Source organism: Caretta caretta, chromosome 9 (genome assembly GCF_965140235.1).
Source record: "Caretta caretta isolate rCarCar2 chromosome 9, rCarCar1.hap1, whole genome shotgun sequence".
NCBI lineage: Eukaryota > Metazoa > Chordata > Testudines > Cheloniidae > Caretta > Caretta caretta.
The window spans coordinates 5,348,922-5,365,579 of record NC_134214.1 but is presented as its reverse complement, the minus strand read 5'-3'; the positions used below and the strand labels follow the sequence as shown (position 1 = coordinate 5,365,579).

Sequence of the window (16,658 nt, the reverse complement as noted above, 5' to 3'; positions counted from 1 at the left end):
TTGTACTTTTCTCCTGGCCCCTCTGATACGGCTCCTTTCTAAGGTGAACAAGCCCAATCTATTCAATCTCTCTTTGTAGGAGGAATTCTTTGTGCCCTTGACTAGACTCATCACAGTTCCCAAGTCTAATTTGCCAATTCCTTGCGAGGGAGCAAGTTCTTCCTTTATTGTTTTTACAACTATTGTTTTAAAATGCGGAATGGATTTAGAGCTCCGGAAAAGTTATTATTCACCTCTGAAGAGCCAGTCAGGAAGCCGAGATTTGGACATGTTCTCTGATTGGCTCAGAGGTGATTCATCCTTTGCCCTGAATTCAGCAGCTGTCAATCAGGACCCATGTCGGCTAATATGACTCTCGGCCTCAGTTGTGTTGACCTCTGGGAAACAGAGGCACATGGCTGACGCACCACTTGACCTTTCCTCTTCCTGTCCCAAGCCAGGATTTTCTTCTGTGTTACAATGATGGTCACAATGGATTAGCCCAGGTGTTTGTGCAGTGGTGATGTTGTAGAGTGCCTTGAAGAGTGCCTTATTGACTGGTCCAAAATCCATCAAAATCAATGGAGAGTCTCCCGCTCAGTTCGATGGGCCTTTAGAGCATATGCCCCCTTCATAAAATCCACCGATATTAACAAAAGCTGGGGAGATGAACCGAGGCTGGAAATCTCCATAGATTCGCACAGCCACTTGGACACTCTCCTCACTTTGGCTCAGAACTTTGTAATTATTTCATCTAAATACATACGGATAGTTTTCAGGTCACCATCAAAACAGCCAGATGGATGTTTCTGAGCGTTTCACAGCAAGAATGTAATTCCCTGGCTGAGGCTTTGCAGGATAAATTTCAGCCTGGAGCAAATTTATACAGCTGAGATCTAAAGCCCTGTAAAAAATACCAGCCTCTTATGGAAACCCAGGAGCAAGAGGAGTTCTGCTGCCAAATGGCACCAGGTGCAAATAAAAGGGATTGTTATGATGAGAACATGAGGGTTGGGGGAGGGAGTGAAGGGTAATGCTTGGAACTGGGGAGGTTCCAATGAATTCTATCTTCAAGCTCATTGCTTTTTTGTAAAGTTATATATATATGTATGTGTCTGTGACCTTTGTTCTTGGAGGAAAGCCAGGAAAAGCAGAAAGGACTAATCAAATAGCAGCGAGCGCTGTTAGTAAGGGAAACAGTGCCTGCACAGTTCAAAAAACAACTAAAGCAGAAAAAATAAAATACAAATGGTTTTGTTTTGTTTTCTCAAAGCAGCAATCTAAATGAGCTGGAAACAAGAGATGGGGGCTAAGGCGTGAAATTCAGCTCCAGATCCATGCTCCTCCCATCTCAATGATCGGCGGGGTTTGGAACTGGACTCGTCTCTACTGACAACCTTCGGTAATGGTAACGTATGTCCAGTCCTATAGGCCAGGGTCAGCACAGAAAGTGGGAGCTACCTACCAATGTTTTGCTTGTCTGTACTGGCTGCTCCAGTAGGTGGCGCTCCGTGGCAGCACTGATCTCTTTGCCCCAGGACGGTAGTAAGGAAATGCGGTGTGGCTGGAGATGCTATCTTTCAGAGGAGGTGTCAGCCCGAAATCTTGGATTGCTCAGGGTTGTTACAGCTCCCACAGAGGGATGTCAACCAGAAAGTCCTACCTACCATGTGGATGACTGTAAAAGACAGCCTGGAAGTCTGGACCCAAACTTTAACAGCCAATCCCTGCTCCTGTAATGGACCAGACCAAACCTTTAGGTCTGACGACCTTTGGGAGAGTCTGGGACCAGATCCAAATGTAGTGGCTCAAGCCCATAGCTAGTGACTTGAACTGGATACAGTTTGAATCGGATACAGGACTCTTCTTCACTAGAGGGTAAGGCGGAGCCTGCAAGGATCATTTAGCTTTCAAGATGTGAGGCATGGCACATGAAAAAACCTTTCCAAATTAAAGGCATCTTCTATGCATGCTCCTGGCCTTGGCATCATGCCTTTATTATCTTTGCCACCTGCCATGATCCTGGCACATTTGCCACCACAGGTTCTCCTTAGGGAGCATCACGGTGTGCTGGCATTTGGGTTCAGGTTCACACTCTGGGTCAAAGCCGTGTATCTGAACATCCTGCCTGTCCCTCTTCACAACATATTCGTTAATCCAATAAAGAACATCACCTGATCTGCCTTTGTCCCTTTTGCCATTGGCTGATAAGCGCCAACTCAGCTCCCTCTTAGTTTCCTACTTGGCAAGGCAACGCTTGTGCCCTGTGAATGAAAAAAGCTCCTCGCCCACGCTGCTGCTACACTAAGCTCTCCAACACGGCCAAGCTGCATGCCCTCCTGGCTCTTGGGTTGACACACTACAGCAACGGCACAGAGCCGTTTGGGCATCTCACCTTCACGTAGTCATATTCACAGAGGTAGGACGATTCCAGGTCAAAATGCATGAAGTAGAGCTTGATTCTAAATCCATCTGGCACAGAAATATTCCAAGTCACTTCCGAGTCACTGGGGTAGGAATCTGGGAAGTTAGGGGACTGGATCTCCCCAAACATGTCTGTTAACTCAATGGCAGCTGCACTACCAAATAGGAAGGCACAAAGGGACCAGGCCAAAAGGTACCTGCAAAACACACATGAAGATCAAATTAATGTTTCCCCAGGCTGAAACCCACCGAGGACACAATCTACTTGGTTTGTCCCACGTTCCAGGGTGGTTCTACTTTGAAAAGTGCCTGGGACCAGTACACTATGGCTTCAGGATGGCAAGTGAGGAGGTTCTTTTCACCTTCCTCTGCAGCATGGGATGGTGGTTCACTTGCCAAAATCACCGGGGCATGTCTCACTTAACAATTCCCTGCCAGGGCAGGGGCCTTAGTGACACCTCAGTCTCTCCTGTTCCCTCCTGGTGGCATGCAGTTTAGTCTCCTGCGATAGTCTAGCTGGCAGCCTGTGGGCAAGATCTGGCCCAGGGAATGATTCCATCCAGTCCCTGAACGTGTCTGCCCCCTCAGCAGACCTGTTCTACGAAAATGGCATCCCGGAGTGGCGCGACCTCCCATGTACTGTATGCGCGAGGTCACGCCTCATGTAGGCCGCCATTTTGTAGAGCACATATTTCTGCATGTGGCCCACGACGCTGCCCTGCTCAAGTAGCATCCAGCCCATGGCACTGGAAAGGTTGACTCGCCCTTTGAGCTTAAGATAGGGGTAGCCGGGTGGGATTTAACAGTCTATGCTGGGCAGGAGGTGAGACAAGATGACCTGGTGGTACCTTCTGGCCTTGAACTCTATGAAACCAGGAATGGCTCCCCCATGGGGGGATTTCCTTAAGCAGATTGTAATGACTCCAAATGGGAATTTGGTGAGATCCTGGGGCAAATAATCTGACTCTGATGAGAAATGTTTAGGATCGTTAATGAACACAAGTGGTCGGGACCTCATCTCACTCAGCCGATGGGCGCCCAAGCATCACAGTGTCCTCTGTCCCCATGCTGGGGGGCGGATGTCAGTGCTGACTCAAAGGATATAATAGGGAATCAAGTCTCTTTGAACGATATAGCACACAGGTGCAATCTACAGCTTAATATTTCCTATCTCTGCACATGGCCTCCTCACAAACCTAGGGTATCTAACACTTTCTGAGGAACAGACAGGGGGCAGCAAAGTATCCTGCGAACTAATGCTGCGTTGTTCAGGAAATGTTAATTTAATGGAAGAATAAACATGCGAAAGTTTAATAAAATAATGGAGCTTTTAAAATAGGCTTAATGAAAGAATCAGGGGTATAACAGCTAAGTCTTATTATTGCTACTTACCCTCATCTCACTAAACTTGGATCACTGAGGGTTTGTAGACACTACCTACACTGCCGGGATGGGTTGTCTCATCAGTGTAGGTAATCCAAAGGCAGACACTAACTAGGTCAATGAAAGGATTCTGCCATTGACCTAGTGCTGTCTACACCAGGAGTTAGATCGACATAACTACGTCGCTCAGAGGTGTGGATTTCTCATGCCCTTGAGAGACGTAGCTAGGCCAATGTAAGTTCCCAGTGTAGACCAGTGCTGACTCTCCAAGTGACTATATCTCCATAACTGCACTACAATAGACGTATTGTGTATGTTATGTAGGGAGAGGCTAAAGTTAAATTTTTATCCATTTCCCTCTTTTCTGTTTGTGAGTCTTCTTTCTTTCTTTCTCTTGGGAGTAGGTATTATCCCCATTTTACAGATGGGGAAACTGAGGCCCAGAGAGGTTAAGGCCCAGATCCTCAAAGGCAGGTAGGCTCCTAATTTCTACTGAAATCACTGGAAGTGAGCACCCATGTATCAGGCTTTCTGTCCGGTTCTGGGCCTAGGTGACTTGCCCGAAGTCACAACAGAGTTTGGATTCTTCGCCTGTCTCAGGTCCCAGGAAATTAATGCTGATAATCCAGCCATCCTGATGTCCAGTCTTGTGCGTTTTTCCGGCACAAAAATCTAATATAATTAAGTATTTTTTTTTAACAAAACCCGTGAAAACAGGAGGTCTGCTTGGCATGAGACATTCAGCTTGAAGCTGACCAGAACCGAAGCAGTTTAGTTCCATTATCCAAGTGGATAAAGTGCAACAGTAAAGGGACCGTGTCAAAAGTCAAATCCATTAAAAATATTTTTTCAGTTTTAAAAACTAGACACTCAGGTTTTGACGTTCGGAAGCCATTAAAGGCAGCAGAACTATTTATCCACAAAGCCTGGACAAATGTTTGCAAGATCAGCGTCGGAGTTAGCTATGCCAGTGAAGAAATTAAAATGGTATCTACGAATTCTTTTTAACCTGATGGAGCCCTTTTAAAAGCAGGGCCGTGGTTTTGTGTACCACAGGCACTTTCCTCAGGTTTTGCTGAGAAGCAGAGAAAGGTAACGAGAACTGAGACATTTGGATCGATTTTTCTCTCAACGCAAGTGAGTTTTAGCATACAACTTTTTGATGGCTTCTTCGAAACCACAAAAATGTGTGAAGGGAAAAATCTGTTTCTCTTCTCGTTGAAATACATTTGGGGGGGGGGCAGATCCGTAGCTGGTGTAAACCGTATAAGCCTCCTTGACTTTGATGGAGCTATGCGACTTTGCACCAGCTCAAGATTTGGCCTCTTATGTCTTTGCTTTGCTTGCTCAGTAACAGAGGAGGAAAAATAAGATCAAACTTCTCTGCCATGCCAGGAAAGTCTTATCCTCAGGAAAGGGAGAAAAGTGACTTTGGTGTGAACAGAGAAACAGAAACACGTACAGTATGTAACACCTCTGCTGAAACTCACACATTTCAGAATCCCAGCGAACCCTGTGTAAATACAGCACTCAGCGGCAATGATATCACGCGATTTCTTTGCAACCCAAAAAAGCCAGCCTGCATGGCGAGTCATAAGCTAGAATTCCTGGGGACTCTGGCACGCAATCCCAGCCCTGGCATGGAGTCGAGATGCGGGCAATGTTTTATTTGTTGCTTGCCTCACAGACTAAGCAATAAAAAAAAAGCAATCCTCAAAGTAAAGTATTTTCCAGAGGCAAATCCCCTCCTCAACCCTGCCCAATTAGCACGGGAATCCCCTTGTCAGTTTCCCAGATGGGTACTTACCTCATTTTGCTGCTGTTTGTGTTTTCTGATCTGCTTGCACTGAGGGTGTTTTTGGTATAGGCTGTCTTGTCCCAAACGCTCCTCTGTCTGCCTTATCTTTGTTCAATACAGATTTGTGTGTGTGTGTGTGTGTCTGGAGTTGTCTGGCATTCTCCATGCAGGTCACGCCTTCCTCTGCCTGCTACAGTTCTACACACACAAACCTGACTGTGCTGAAACTGTCCTCCACTCAGCCAGGCTGTTCTCACAGTCCCTCCTCTCACTCCACAGGGATGTCTCCTGGACTTCAACAAAAGCCATAGGGCTCAGCTAGGTTTTTGTCTCTAAATCTGCAAGGGTATGTGTGTGTGTGTTTGTGTTGTAAGTTTTTTTTCCAGGCTGCTGTGCCAGATGGCTAAAATTTGCTTCTCAACAGGGCGCGCTGCAAAGACACCAGCACAAGATGAGCTGGGAATGTATGAAACACAAAATTGTCCAAAATAAATAACTGAAATTAGACTTGGGCCCGGGCGCTGGAATTCAGATATGGGTTTTTGGGACCAGATTTCAGCCTCTCCCCACCACAGCTCCAAAGTTCAGAGTTTGGGGTTCCAATCTGGTTTCAGAGAAAGATTCTAATCACGACAGTCAGATCTAGGCTCAGATCCAGGTTTCCAACCCCCGCAAAGCTCAGAAGGGGTTGGGTTCAGGATTGTCATTCTGGGGTTAACAGCAACATTCAGATCTGGGTTTGGTTCTGGATTTAGAGCCCCTTAAAGCTCAGGGATGCAGGCCTTTGATTCAGACACATCTCTAAAAGAAACAGCTAAAACCATGAATGCTTTCCTACCCTAAATGGATTCATTTCCCCCTTTCTCTGAACAAAAGGAGTGACTTGCCTGTAACACATACAGGGAACAAAATCTATATGGGGTGCAAACAAGGGGACCGTCAGCCAGGAATCAAAGGGAGCACCCATTCCTCTGCCAGATAAGATGCTCTTTGAGAGTTTCAGAGTAAAATTTTAATAGCTATTTGCCGATGTCTGCTTAATCCGGTTAACGTAAATCCTGCAGACACCCAGAGGCAGGCCTGGGTACATACGCAGCATGTTAAACACACACCCAGGCAAGGAAAGCAACCAGGCAGGGAAATGAAGATATGTGGGCACAACTTATTCTAAACAGCATGTTTCTAAAACCTTCCAGGACTTCACCAACTCTCTGATGCAGGGCTGGGGCTCTGCAATCAGAGGGGACCTGTTGATTTAAGACCTGTACTTCTGGAGGAAAGGCCTTCATCTTCTATAACTCCTTGAGACCTCCAAGATCATTATAAATGAAAGAAGGAAACTATTTCGCTCTGCTTTTGTCCATGTTTCCTGTCAGCAGTTGGTATGCTGTCAGTTTCACTGCTGCCCTCTGTTGTTTGTATGGGACTCCTCTTCAGCCACAGGGGAAGAAATAACATGTGTTTCTTTTAAAATAGGAAAATGTTATTGTAAAACCACAAAAACCCGGCTGGGGGCTCTGAGGGAGGAGCTGTCGCTGCTATTTACCTCCTAATGCCTGTTTATTTAGGAAGTTTTAACAGGTCATCATGACACAAGCACCAGGATTCTGTCTTTACTTAGAAACCCACCCAAACCCTCCCATCTTGCCGGATCCTAGAGCCAGGGCCCCTTAGCCCGAGCCCCGGTCAGCGGTGTCTAACTGCAGTGTGGACCTATCCCTGAGTACGTTTCCCAGACCTGAAAAGGAGCTCTGTGGAAGCCTGCCAGCTTGTCTCTCTCACCAACAGAAGTTGGTCCAATAAAAGATATGACCTCACTATGAGCTGCAATACAGACCAGTGTGGGGGTTGTGTCACCACCTGCCCTTCAACCTGGGGTGCCTCATGATGCTTTGCTGCTGTAGCTTCCACCTGGGCCACTCACAACAGCCTGCCAGCAGGCAGGTCACCCCCTGAGTATCCGTGTATAGCTACAGCCTGGAACCAGCAACTCTGACCCCAGCAGCCTGTCAGCAACATGCCAGCCACATTCTCCCTTCCACCAGCCTTGGTTACTGCCTGCAGAGTGACCTCAACACACTCCCACTCCTGAATTTCCCCCAAAGCATGTGTTTTTTGCTTTCCTAGACAATTCAGATATTCATGATCTGCTGCCTCTGTAACGGGTGCTACTCTAACTGGAGTTCCCAAACAGTTCTCCTTAAACACAGCACTGGATTGGTTTAGGTTAAAAATAAAACAAGTTTATTGAACTGCAAAGAGGTAGGTTTTAAGTGAGTACAAGTACAAGATATTAATGTCAGCAATGGTTACAAGAAAAATCAAGATGAAACACTTCTTAGTAGCTAAAACTTAACAAGCTATATACTTGGTTCAAGGTAAAATCCTTATCACCAGTTCCCAGCAACATGGCTGGCCCCATTCTCAGGCCAGAATCTCCCCCCAAAGTCAAAGGGCTAGTACCTTTGTCTTCTTAGGTGAAAGAGAGATGAACTGGGGTGTTTTGCCCCTCACTTTTATAGTCCAGTCATCCTTTGAAATGCATTTTCCCGAGGGTTCCCTCAAATAAAGTTCATTCCAGCTGTGAGGAAGGAGACACGGAGTCTCATAGTGAAAGAGGTTCCATATTGTTTGCTAAAACGCAACTCGATCTGTTCCTGCCCCCCTTCCTTGCCAAAGAATGGCCATTGACAGGTGATTGCCAATCAACTTTGATGACACCTGGCTAGAGGTGTCAACTTGTCCTTTATCTTTGAGAAGTATGTTTACCTCTTTCCCCAGACTTGTCTGGTAAACACACTTCAGTCATGATTTCAGCTTATGTTCATAACTCTTAATACACCTTTTGAACATACATTACATGACAATATTATGAGCAGTGTGTTGGTAGTTTTCAAATGATACCTCCCCAGGCATATTTTGTACAAGGATTTTTACAGGTGTGTGATCCACACTCCACCCACCTTGTCTCTGATCTCCTGGGATCAACATGGCTACAACAACACTGCACCCAACAAAAATTTTGGCAGGGATATTAACCCTGTTTCAGGGTTTAAGCCAATCTGTAACTGCTAGGGGTTAGGATGAGACCAAATGTCAGGGGCAAATTATCCTACGTCTGCCTACTGCGAGCTTTCTTGCACCTTCAGCATGGATAAGGCCTCAGCTGGAGTATTGTGACCAGTATGGGAAAGATGTGGAGAAACTGGAGAAAGTCCAGAGGAGAGCAAGAAAAAAAAAAAAAAAGATTAACGGGGTCTAGAAAACATGATTTACGAGGAAAGATTGAAAAAAATGGGTTTGTTTAGTCTGCCAAACACAAGACCGAGGGGGGACATGGTAACAGTCTTCATGTACGTAAAAGGTTGTTACAAGGAGCAGGGTGATAAACTGTTTTCCTTAGCCACTGAGGACAGGAAAAGAAGCAATGGGCTTAAATTGCAGCAAGGGAGATTTAGGTTGGACATTAAGAAAAACTTCCTAACTATAAGGGTAGTTAAGCACTGGAACAAACGACCTAAGGAGGTTGTGGAATCTCTGTCAATGGAAGTTTTTAAGACCAGGTTAGACAAATGCCTGGTAGGGATGGTTTAAATAATACTTAGTCCTGCCCCTTCCAGTCCTACATTTCTATGATTCCTATGAATTATCTGGTGCTGGGCCCTGTCAGAAACAGGATATTAAGATAGATGGACCTCAGGTCTGGTCCAGTCAGACAATTCTTGTTTCTAATTTGGCCATTTTTTCTTAAATATCTTAGAAATACCAGAAATATGGAGTCTTATTGTCCTTGTCTTGCTGGAGGACACAGATGTATTTTAGCAGCTGTCTCAGCCCTTAATGGCCTGGATGACTCTTTAATAGAGTTTTTTCCTAAGTGTTGATTGGACATTTGAGTTAAGTGACAGTAATAAAAAAGGAGCACTTGGAACAGCCTGAATATAAATCACTCCCTGTCTCAATCAGACCCTATTTCACTTCCTTGGCTCCTGGCATGTCATAATCCTACTAGTTTCCCAATCCTCCTTTGGGTCTGCTCAAATAAACAAGATAGGTGCATTTCTCGTGTAAAGAACCATGTAGATGCCTCCACACATAGTTTTTAAATCATCCAGGCCTTCATCACCCACTGTAAAGAAAAACAAAAATGCACAGGGCCAATTCCCACCACCCCATCCCTTTGCAGGTCTCTTTTTCCAATTGCTGTTTAAGCAACATTTCTGAGAGCAGAAGCTGCTCTTGAGATTCCTTCGGCAGCTCACATGCCTGCAAAAAGTTCCAAGCTGGATGCAAGCTTTTGAATTGACTCAGCTGTTCCACTGTAGAAAAGCCCGGATGACGCGTCACTCCTGTGTGTAGTTAAAAGCTCATTACCCCATGACTCCGGCCTGTGATACTCGATTCATTAAAAGGGCACCGCAGTTTGCAGCTCCAAGTGCAAACTGTTGAGTAAATCCAGCTGTTCTTCACAGGCGTTTCTTTAACTTCTGGGGCCTGATTTCTCCCTCCCTGACAATGGTGTAAATTAGGTGCAACATCACTGTGGGCACTGGGCAAACCTGCTGCGAGAGGAGAACAAGGTCCTCCTAATAAGAAGAGCCTTAGGACAGATCCTCAGCTGACTTCAACCGACACCAGTTGTGGCCCTGCCTTTCCCTCTGCCTGTTCCCTGCTGCACCCTGGCAGGAAGGAGAGTGTGAGTGTTCTTCTGATTGTGTAGAGGGGAAAAATGAGTCACATGCCCTGATTGTTTAGACCCGGTGGGGAGAGGGTAATGTTAGGCACCACTGTTCTCGGCACGAAGAGAAGAGCACGAGTATTGTACCAGAGACATGCTTTTATTTGAACATGACGCAGCTCAGCGACGGCTGCACCTGCCCTCCAGGATGGAAGGTGACCTCCAGACTTCTGCAGCCACCCCTGCGTCCTGACCCACCAACCACAGCTGCTCCACGCGCAGCACCTATGGTCATGAGGAGGCTCCTAACCGAGAGGCTGGCCCTCTGCAGATGCCATGAGGGTGCAGCCTGACTTTGGGTGAGTTCTGGGCAAGGTGTGGCCAGGCAGCCCCAGATGCTCTCCTAAGGAATGGCCTGGCCCAGGAGGCCCCTGGTGGCGCAGGTAGAGAGCTGTGGCCTAACGAGGCCACGGAACCGAAGTGTGCGAAACTTTCCTTATCCAGCCCCCACACGAATCCCAAGTGCTGCTCATTTCCCTGCGTTGGTGCGGGCTCCGTAATAGACTCGTCGACGTCTGTATGTCCAGCGAATCTGGGCGTGGCTTCATGTCACCAGGGGGCTGATCTCACTGAGGGGGCTGCCAAGTTCTGGAGTGGGGGTGGGGGGCTCCAGCTGAGCCACTCTCTGCCCCGCTGCTGTTCCGGGGCCTGGCTCCACACCCAGGAGATCCTGCTTTGCACCCCTAGTCCAATCAGGATGCCCCTGGGCCCCAGGAAGGGGCTGGCCCTGTCTGGGCTTGGCAGCTGGTGCAGAATATTCGCGTGATGTGCTCTCACCCAGCAGGTGGCCCATGGGTCAGACCAAGGCGGAGCAGATTGCAGCTGTCCATCCAGGTGGTGGCCAGCATGTGGATCTCCATGGGTAGGTGGCATTGGAGAGGGGAGGGTGCAGCTGCCCAGCCTTGGAGATGGGGGAAAGCCTTGCTGACCAGGGATGCCCTCTGCTTGTCTATGAGCAGTGAAGAGTTCAACGGGACCCTTGGGCATGGCCTGCCCTGGGCTGCGTGGGGTGAGTTCCCCTCTGCCTGCTGGCCTCATCATTTCTCCTCCTGGACTAAGCCTGACCTTGATGTTTTCCACCCTGGTGCCCCTTTCCCCTGGCACTCACACAGCACCACCCGTGCTCCCGGAGCCACAGGGCAGGGTCATCGGCGCATTGCCCAGCGGAGCTCTTGATCTCTCCCAGCCGCGGCCCGGAGCTCCCTGCAAGACGGCGCTCGGGAGGGGCCTCTGCATGTCACAGCCCTTGGAGGAGGGAGCGAAGCCAGCCAATGTGACTCCCGAGGCACTGGGACCCCCTAGCACCGATCCTGCCTGCACGCGGCACTGATCAAACTCCCAAAGCCCTGGCCCGGCACATCCTGGGCTCACTGCAAAACCGCCTCGGGTGCTGTCGCTTCGCTGGTGGGTCCAAAGTCCTGGTCAGGATTCCGAACGGGCCTCGTCATGAACAGCGTCAAAGGTGGCCGGCAGATCTAACAATACTCGCATGAGCATTCGACCGCCATCCACAGCCCTCCGTCAGGATGACCAGCACAGCCTCCGTGTTGTGACCCCGGAGAGCACAAGTAGCCTGGGTGAGTGTCACGGGGGCAGGATTCCAGCTCTAGCCTCCTTTTCTTGTATTATGAGAGCGAGGAAGGGTGGCCTAGTGATCAGAGCGCCAGAGTAGGAATTGGGTTCAAGTCCTTGCTCTGTCCCAGGCTTCCTGGCTGAGCTGGGGCAGGTCACAAAGGCCTTGTCTTCACGGCTAACAGCTGCGTCTTTCGTACGCGAGCGCGCAAAACCACGGGGAAGACAAATGCAGCGTTGGTGGGCGAATAGCGTGGCCCTTGCCCCGTTCACCTCGCGGCCGAACGAACGGGGCCCGCCGCCTGTGAGTGTTTACCTCAGGCATGCGTTTCCCTGGGGTAAAACGGCACCTTTTCCAGCAGCACAGACAAGGCCGGCGTCTCGCCGTAGCGTGGGGAGAGCCCCCGACCTCGCAGGCGGGTATGAGGCTACACACGTTGCCGACTGCGAGGTGCTCGGGTACCCTGGGAAAGGGGGCCAGAGTAGTGTGGTAGGCAGAGACCCCGAACTACCTTCTCGGCACGAGTCTCTCTTTATACAGCCCCTGTCACGCTGGGATTCAAGCCCCCAGCGCTGTCTAGCCAGCCCCTTTCACCGGGCTGTTCAGGTAGGAAAAGCAAGCTCTCGTGTTTGCTGCCATCTCTTCTGACTGTCTGCAGACGAGGGGCCAGGGACGTCACCTGTTTTCTCTCTGTTTGTAACTTGTCTTTGTCACTGTGGTGGGTGCTAGGCCCGCGCTGCTTTTAAAAATACCAGGAACAAGAACGGCGGGCGCTTGACATGAGGCAGTGAACTTTTTGTGGAGGTGCAGGGGCTTCTTTTGCCCACTAGATGGCACTTTAATCTCTCTTTAGCAGAGCCAGGGTGTCCTCACCTCCCTACGCACCAGGAAAGCGAGCGTCTCACCCTGACCCGTCCCGGCTCAGGGCTGCTCCGGGTGCCCCCATTTCATGTGCTTTCTAATCGGACTGTGAAAACATTCTCAGGGCCAAACCTCACCGGTGTCACCCCGCCTTGGTCTGGGCTCTGGTCGGATTTCCCAGGCTGAGCAGAGATGAGGCTGGTCGGTGTGTGGATGGGAGAGCCGTAGGGAAAACGGTGGGGCTGGTGAACTATGCCCCGGCATGGGGCTAGGGATGTGGTGGTGCTGGACTTGTCTCTTGCTGGGGCAATGTAAATCTGAGGGTCACAGCACCTGAGGCCGTTGGGTCAGAGTGGGGGTGTTCGTGGAGCTGCATTTCCGTGCGAGTCATTACATTCTGTCTCCCTGGGTTCCCCTGTGGCCTCAGCTGGAATGCGCACCCTTCACGTCCAGTCCTTAACTGTTGGGCAGCATTACGGGCAGCTGTTCACAGCTGCCACTTTCCACCCCAGAGGTGGCTGCATTCCCATGATGGGCCTAATGATTCTTACATGGGTGTTTTGTAAAGCAGTTTGGGATCCTTGGGGGTGAAAGGTAGCATTCATTACCATCCGGATGGGTTGGATTGTACCCTTGCTGACATAAGAGCTTGGGGTTACCTGCTCAATGGGGAACTTTTGAGCTCAGATAGGCTTTACCAAGTCAAGAGCAAAACACCTCAAGCTTTGTAAAAAACCACAAACCTTTAGCAGTGAAAACACAGGGCTCTCTCCAGGGACTGCAAATCCTCATAGCTCAGTGGGTGGAAGGCAATTGTAACCCTTGACTTATTCTAGCCAGTAGGAGGTGCTGTAGCACATATGTAAACATGCCCAGGCCAGCATCATGGAGCTGCTGCAATTACACACCGCGCCTTGCCCTGAAGACACCAGTGGCATAACTCAGTGTCACGGCTCCCCACGCCGTGACAGCTTCACCCTGCAGGAGGAATTCAGATAGGTAAGGGCGACAGATGGCGCAGTAAAAACTGCAGGGCGCTACTGCACCTTTAAAGCCTGGAACATCCTGTGTGGCAGAATTCAACAGGGCACCCCTGTGGGAAGCTTGCATTGGGCCTGCCCTGGGCTTAGTGCAGGCTGCTGCAGAAATCCCTCCACAGCTCTCCATTAATTCACACAGCAATGATCAAAATCCACTCCAGCTCTTTGCCCTGCTCTTGGCCTTCTGAGCCTGGGGAGAGTCTAGCCCAGCCCCTGGGTTCATGCCCTGTGCCCTGTTAGCTGGGCAGAGAACATGATGAACCCTAAAAGGAGAACTGTTTGCAGAATCAGTATAATTACGCACTGAGACATCGCAAGGAGCCACTCAGTCTGATAACCTGCGTCTGACCGTGTTGCATTGGAATTCCACATCTCAACTGAGCAATAGTGGAGCATAGGTGAAATTTCTTCCTGACCCCAGCTTATGCCCTGAAGCATGAGGATCGATCTGCCTGGTCGCGTTTATTCTCGTGAATGTAATGACAGAGGCTTTTCTCAGTCACAGATGTGATTGAAATGTACTGTGTGAACTGTCTCACTTTCTAATATTGTTTGCAGTGCTGTTGTAGCCGTGTTGGTCCCAGGATATGAGAGAGACAAGGCGGGTGAGGAAACATCTTTTACTGGACCAACTTCTGTTGGCGAAAGAGACAAGCTTGCAAGCTCCACGGAGCTCTTCCCGCCTGAAGAACAGCTAAAGCTGTTTCCTCTCCCACCTGGTCTCTCTCACTTTCTAATGGTGGATGTTAGGCAGCCGCCCGGGGTCGGATTGCTGAGTGCTGTGATGTGAGGCCGAACTGCTCTCTCTGATGAAGATGCCAAGGCAGTGGGTAGCGCCTGGATGGGTTTTTGCTTGGTGCAAAGGGCCCCATGAGTCATTCTGCCAGGGGGACTCATCAGCCTGGAATTTTAAAGAAGGACTGATTGCTAGGGACTTGCGAGATGCATGCGCCCCTCCCATAACCTCGCAACCCACTGAGACAACTACACAGCCCTGCACCTCCCATGCAAATAGCCCCAGGACGAGATGCTACCCAGTGTCCTTTAAACCAGTGACGCTTTGAGGCAACACACAGCATTGATTAGACGGCCCCTGTTTCATATCTTGCTAACAGTCCACAAGACCCCAGGAGTTATTCCTAACACATCTAGGCTTAGTTTGGCCGTAAAAAGATCGTTAGCTCTGTCAGGCTACGGGTGTAAATCTGCAATCCTTCCTTTCCCCCTCGCAGCTCCTTTGCCCCACTCTGGTCTTTCTCAGTCAGCAGGGAAGGGACATCACAGCAGACACATTTGCCTTTGGAACTGGCAGAGGGCAGTCAGGAGGGAGCCAGGCGGAAAACCCAGCGGGCATTGTTCACCTAGCTTCAGCACTGTGGAGACAGGCCTGGCCATGCCTGCTAGTTCATCAGCGTGAGCTTGTGGAGTGGCTGAGGATCGGGATGGGGCGGGGCCGCCTGAAAGGAAGCCTTGGAAAAGTGGTGGGTCATGTTTTGATAAAGCAGAGGATCACATGTGGCGCCTTCACACGGGTGACTATGTCTCCCGAGATTCCGTCAGCCTGCTACCTGCCACTGAGCACAGAGGACCCCTTCCTTTGTGCCAATATTTAAGCCAGGTGTTATCCCTCTTCTGGAAGGATGATGATAACAAGCAGGTCTTACCATCGGAGCGGACCCCAGCTACGGGCCTTATCCTGTCCAGATTTAAATCCTTTCACGTCCATGGGATTTTTCGAGAGGATGGAGATCTGGCCATATTTCTGTAGATTGGGCGAAGCGTCGCTGAGGTTGTGGGCACCGCCCTCTGTTTAAAACAGCTGGAGCAGACAAGGCACCCCCTAAAACAAAGGCATATGGAGGAGGAATTCGCCCAGAAATTTGAATTATGTGGGAGGAGTGCTTTGACAAGACATTGCAAGAGAAGGAGGAGCTAGCAAACAGAGAGACAGAGAAGGAGACAGACACAACCTGGACAAGCATGGTGTGTGGTCCTGGGAGAAGCCCGGAGAGGGGGCTTCTGGTGGTGGTGCTGTGAGCAAGGAAACTGTCTCCTGTTGTTTGGTTCCTCCTGTGTTCGGGGAAATGGAACTTCATAGGGTCCTTGTAAATAAACAAGATAGCAATGAAGAAAATACCTCATTCCGTTGTCAATTTCTCCTCCAAGGTGGAACAACCTGCAACAGCTGGAGTTTGGCAAACTGCTCAGGTCAGCTGGGGTAAGAATAGACACATAAACTGTATGTACATCTGCACTTTCTCAATCCCTTCCTTGCCAGGAGTATAGGGGGAGTTCCTTAGCCAGACCTGCACCATCTAGCAGGGCTCTGATTTTGCAGACATGAGAAGCCCAGTGAAGGAAAGAGGCAATTTCAAACCTTGCAAACTCTTTCTAAATGAGTGCTTTGATAAAATACCCTCTGCAGCAAAACCGTGTTGGTAGGGGGCCCGGCATGGAGCTTTTCTCACCTATGTGTGTCATAGGCCCTGCACTGGTAAGAGTCGAAAGGGATTCTCCTTCACCACAAATGGCAGCAACCTGTGATTTGGAGCAGGGGGAGCTGAATTATTCCCACTGCCATGGTGCAATTCCCTGTGGCTGTGGGAGGCAGCAGACACACCGAATGCTAGGTCCTGGGGGCCAAAGATTTGTTATGGTTTGTACCTACTGAGAAGAATCTTAATGGAGCTAATTCCGGGGTGGAAGGTGGTAGCGGCTTAACAGCGCAATGCCACATGATGGTTTAGGCCAGGAAGTGAACAAGAGGATGGCATCCAGGGAGCAAGGAGGCAGCCACCTCTTAGTTAAGTTTGGTCAAATACCTGGCTAACGCCCCTGTCTTTCTACACTACATGCCATCAG

General features: G+C 49.4%; 1 protein-coding gene across 3 annotated transcripts in view; it reads right to left on the bottom strand.

Moving 5' to 3' along the window:
- MASP1 (MBL associated serine protease 1) overlaps window positions 1-5,870 on the bottom strand; it is a 70,387-nt gene extending 64,517 nt beyond the window's left edge. Inside the window, exons 1-2 of one of the 3 annotated variants that reach the window (XM_048865492.2) lie at window positions 5,594-5,870; window positions 2,375-2,600 (exon numbers count right to left, since the gene is read on the bottom strand). In XM_048865492.2, coding sequence (XP_048721449.1) covers window positions 2,375-2,600; window positions 5,594-5,598 — 231 coding nt within the window. In that variant the 5' untranslated portion in view covers window positions 5,599-5,870. The remainder of the gene's footprint in view (window positions 1-2,374; window positions 2,601-5,593) is intronic. The other 2 variants (XM_048865494.2, XM_048865493.2) reach the window with 2 other exon arrangements.
- Window positions 5,871-16,658: the final 10,788 nt, after the last annotated feature.